The sequence below is a fragment of the Calliphora vicina genome, chromosome 2 (genome assembly GCF_958450345.1).
Source record: "Calliphora vicina chromosome 2, idCalVici1.1, whole genome shotgun sequence".
NCBI lineage: Eukaryota > Metazoa > Arthropoda > Insecta > Diptera > Calliphoridae > Calliphora > Calliphora vicina.
Window position 1 is genome coordinate 91,831,368 of NC_088781.1, and position 4,970 is coordinate 91,836,337.

At 41.0% G+C, this 4,970-nt stretch overlaps 1 protein-coding gene across 1 annotated transcript; it reads left to right on the forward strand.

The window, feature by feature from the left end:
- The first annotated feature begins 3,002 nt into the window (after positions 1 to 3,002).
- LOC135950689 (uncharacterized) lies at positions 3,003 to 4,643 on the forward strand. Its single transcript, XM_065500220.1, has 2 exons — positions 3,003 to 3,019; positions 3,161 to 4,643. The coding sequence occupies exons 1-2, from the start codon at positions 3,003 to 3,005 to the stop codon at positions 4,641 to 4,643; spliced, it is 1,500 nt and encodes a 499-aa protein (XP_065356292.1).
- The last annotated feature ends 327 nt before the right edge of the window (positions 4,644 to 4,970 follow it).

The window sequence follows — 4,970 nt, forward strand, 5'->3', positions numbered from 1 at the left end:
TCCTGCAAGCTCAATTGGCAAACGCTCAACGTGCTTTAAGAGCAAATCAAAATTTAAATACGCCGAATGTTATTGGACATAATGCGCCAGTCATCCAAAGTATTAGCAGTGGCCCTGAGAACATGGTTGATCGCCGGAATCCAACGCCATATTCCTATGTTAGTCAGTCAGACCAGTTGATGACATCTCAGCCTCTTATTGTTTCCCCTGCTACAGTGCCCATGCCAGTACAACGCAAACTTTATGATCTGCCCGAATTTTGTGGTACTCCCGAGGACTGGCCAATGTTTTTGTCTGCCCTTGAACATTCGACAGCGGCATATTCGTACAATAATTTTGAAAATTGTTTGAGATTGCAGAAGGCTTTGAAAGGTGAAGCCAGAGAGTGCGTGAAGTCGTTGCTCATCCACCCAAATAATGTGCCAACAGTTATAGAGCAATTAAAGCTACAATATGGTCGCCCAGAGTTGATTATTCGATGCCAATTGCAACAGATGAAGGAAGTTCAGCCCATAGCAGAAAACGCGATCGATAAATTGGTGCCGTATTCCATTAAGGTCAGAAATTTAGCAACATTTTTGGAATCTGCCAATGGTTATCAACATTTGTCGAATCCAACACTCATGGAGGAGTTAGTACAGAAGCTGCCAATGAGCAAACGTTTGGATTGGGCCCAGTTTGCTTCAACTTTACCTCAGTTGCCGACTATTTTGGATTATAGTACCTGGCTCCAGCGTGTTGCAAATTTGGTAAGAAGTGTGCAAATAAGCAGTTCAGGTGGCAATAGATCTAACAGTGATCCAAAACGAAAAGTGGTTTTATATGCTTCTGATGGCCCAGAACGTCAGTTAAAATGTTTTTATTGTGTTGGCCCACATAAAATTTTTGATTGTAAGAAATTTTTAGAATTGAGTCTGCCTAATAGATGGAGTGAAGTGAAGAGATTGAAGTTATGTTTTTCGTGTCTCAGTGGTGGCCATTCAAGTAAAGATTGTCGTCGGTGTAAGCAGTGTCCAATGGAAAAGTGCCAAAGAAATCACAATAAATTATTGCATGAAACTAAACCTAATGAACCAAGTGAACGATCCGTAAATGTGCCGCCAACAGAGAGAGCTTCAACAGTCGAACCAGTGCTTAGTTGTGTTTCAAGTGCTAGTGAAAGAAGTGATTTGTTGTTCAGAGTGCTCCCAGTGGTTCTTTATGGACCAAATTGTGGTATTGAAACTTATGCACTCCTAGATGAAGGTTCTTCGGTCACGATGATGGATAGCTCTTTCAGCTTGAGACAAATTCAACAGTCAATTGAATTTGAGTTGGTATGGTGGTAAATCGGCACAAGAACCAGTTATGGTGGTGGATCTTCATGTGAGCGGTGTTAATAAGAAGAGGAAATATGCTTTGAAAAATGTGTATGGTGTCTCGAATTTGAAGTTGCCTAGTCAGAGTTTTAATGCGAATTTAGTAAAGAATCATGGTGTGCGTTTAAACTCATATGAATGTGTGGCTCCAAAGGTACTAATTGGATTGGACCATTGCCATTTAGGATTGCCCGATGAAATAGTCCCTTTGGAAGATGCTGGTCCATATGCTGCCAATACTCCTCTTGGATGGGTTGTTTTTGGAAACGTGAAAGGAGCTCGCCCTGGAACCCAAACATGTTTGCTGACACAGTTGGATAATTTAAATAATTTGGTGGCAAATTATTTTGAAACTGAAAATTTTGGTGTTAAGGCTCTACCAGTGATTGAGTCAAGAGATGATTTACGTGCACGAGAGATATTGAGAAATTCGACGAAGAGGGTTGCCGGTAGATTTGAATCCAGACTACTATGGTGTAATGATGACGTAGTCCTGCCGGATAGCTATTCCATGGCCCTTAATAGATTTTTTGGAATGGAAAGAAAAATGAAAAATAATCCTGAATTTGGTGCGGCCTATAAACAAATAATGAGTGAATATTTGCAGAAGCGGTATGTACGCAAATTATCATTGAGTGAAGTCGATACGTTTCATCCGAGAACATGGTACTTGCCCCACTTTGGTGTCGTAAACCCTAATAAGCCAGGGAAGATTCGTATGGTGTTCGATGCAGCAGCAAAGGTGGAAGGTGTCTCGTTGAATTCAAAGTTATTGAAAGGCCCTCAGCAATACAAACCGTTGCCATCAGTTTTATTTAATTTTAGAATCGGTTCCGTAGCTGTTTGTGGGGACATAAAGGAAATGTTTCATCAAGTTGTTGTTGCTGAGGAAGACAGGTGTTCGCAGAGGTTCTTGTGGCGAGATGATGCTAGTGGTCCACCGGAAGTGTATGAAATGCTTGTGATGACGTTTGGAGCTGCCTGTTCGCCCTGTATTGCCCATTATGTGAAGGAAACAAATGCAATGGAGCATCGAAATCGTTTCCCTAGAGCCGTGAAGTCAATTTTGGACCATCATTACGTAGATGACTTTGTAGACAGTTTTGTAAATCCGTCAAAAGCCATTGAAATAGCCATACAAGTTCGTGAAATACATAAAGCTGCTGGTTTTGAAATGCGTAAATTTACATCGAATTCATCGGAGGTGGTTGTGGCTCTAGAAGGATGTTCAGATCATCAGGTTAGTTTCTCAGGTGACGTCAGTTTCTCGTCTGACGTCATCCTTGGTAAAAGGTGTCCCACAAAGCGTGAGTTATTATGTGTCGTAATGTCCATTTTTGATCCACTTGGTTTTTTGTGCCATTTTATGATAACTGCCAAACTTTTGATGAGAGAAGTCTGGTGTACTTTGGGACGAGATGTTGCCCGCGTCATTACAAGCGATGTGGAATAAATGGCGCCAAAACCTAAGAAATGTTGTCCATGTGAAGGTTCCACAATTTTTTTTTTAAATGGTTTGCCCTTGGAGTTAGAGCTGCATATTTTTGTTGATGCCAGTGAAGATGCCTTCGGTGCAGTGGCCTATTGCAGATATACAACATCTGATGGACAAAAATGAGTATCGTTTATATCTGCCAAGTCGAAATGTGTCCCATTGAAATGTATGACCATTCCCAGATTAGAACTACAATCCGCCGTTTTGGGGACCCGATTGATGGACACTATAATGAAGGAACATGAACTCAAAGTTTCTCGTCGAATCTGTTGGAGTGACTCATTAATTGGATTGGTTCTGAAAGCAGGAGATATAAACCATTTGTTGCCCACCGAATTGCCGAAATACTTGATTCAACACGCCCAACTGATTGGAGATGGTTGCCTACAGATCTCAATGTTGCCGATGATACTACAAGAGCTAAAAATGAAGTTGATTTTTCCATTGAAACACGTTGGTTCCAAGGGCCAGAATTTTTGTATGAAAACGAAGCTGACTGGACGAATAAGAATTCTGAGAAATCTGATGATTTGTGTGAAGAAGAACTACGGCCCAAATTTGTCATGCTGGTTAGTACAAATTTAGTTATTGATTTTAATCGTTTTTCATCATTTCTCAGGCTTAAACGAACAATGGCTTGGGTTCTGAGATTTATCAATCGCTGCCGAAAATATGATAAATGTCTGTCCCAAGAAGAGTGTTTCGCCGTTTTAAAATCTGGTGGTTCTTTAAAAAAGGACAACGAGTTATTTTCCCTTTCGCCTTATTTTGATGAAAATAATTTACTTCAAGTGAGCGGTCGTATTGATGCTGAGAGTTGGTTGCCTTTAGATGCCAGGCACCCCATTATTTTGTCGCCCTGTCACCGCTTTACACAACTATTTGTTGCCCATGTGCATAATAAAATGAGACATCAAAATTTTGAGGCTACCATAGGCGAAATAAGGAAAAGATTCTGGATTCCACGACTTCGAAATCTGTTGAGTAAGACCACATCAAATTGCAACATTTGTAAGATTCGTCGTGCTGTTGCAGTAGCTCCTTTTATGGGATCGTTGCCAAGTGATAGACTAACTCCATATGTCCGGCCATTTACTTATACTGGTGTTGACTATTTTGGCCCATTAAATGTGACTGTTGGTAGACGCCATGAAAAACGTTGGGTTGCCCTGTTTACGTGCCTTACAATCAGAGCTGTACATTTAGAAGTGGCCTATGATCTATCTACTGATTCGTGTAATTTGGCTATACGGAATTTTAGAAATCGTCGTGGCACCCCGTTGAAGATTCGGAGTGATAACGGAAAGAATTTTGTTGGAGTTAACCAAGAAGCCCAGCAATTTGATGAAGTATTTGATCTGGTTAAAATTGAAGATGAGTTGTCCACAAGGGGCATTGAATGGCAGTTTAATTGTCCACATAATCCTGCAGAAGGTGGAATATGGGAGCGAATGGTTCAATGTGTTAAAAAGGTTTTAAGAGTAACCCTAAAAGAAGTCGCCCCAAAAGAGCACACCTTGCAAAGTTTTTTAATTGAAGCCGAAAACATCGTGAACTCTCGCCCATTGACTCACTTGCCTGTCAGTCCGGAAGACGAAGAACCATTGACGCCTAATCATTTCTTGTTGGGTTCTGCAAATACGGCTCAAACGCCAGAAGGTATTGAAATTATAAAGCCAGTGGTACTGAAGAAGCAGTGGCGAATTGCTCGACAGCTACGAGATCATTTTTGGAAAAGATGGATTGTGGAATATTTGCCCACACTAACAAGACGGTCCAAATGGTGCTAACATACGAAGCCTGTGGCCCCGGGAGATCTTGTACTAATTTGTGATCCAGCTGTTTCCCGCCGAGATTGGAAGAGAGGTCGTGTCGTAAATGTGTTTCCTGGCAGTGATGGTGTAATCCGAAGAGCTGATGTCCAAACAAGTAGTGGAATACTTAAACGCCCAGTTTCCAAACTAGCAGTCCTTGATTTGGAGTAGTGAATCGTTGCCGATCCACGGGGGTGGGAATGTCGCCGATGGCTCATATATTTATTTAAATTTATTACGATTTTTATTTTTATTAATTTTAATTATTTCGGTTTGCTTATATTTATTGTTTGTGAGCTACCT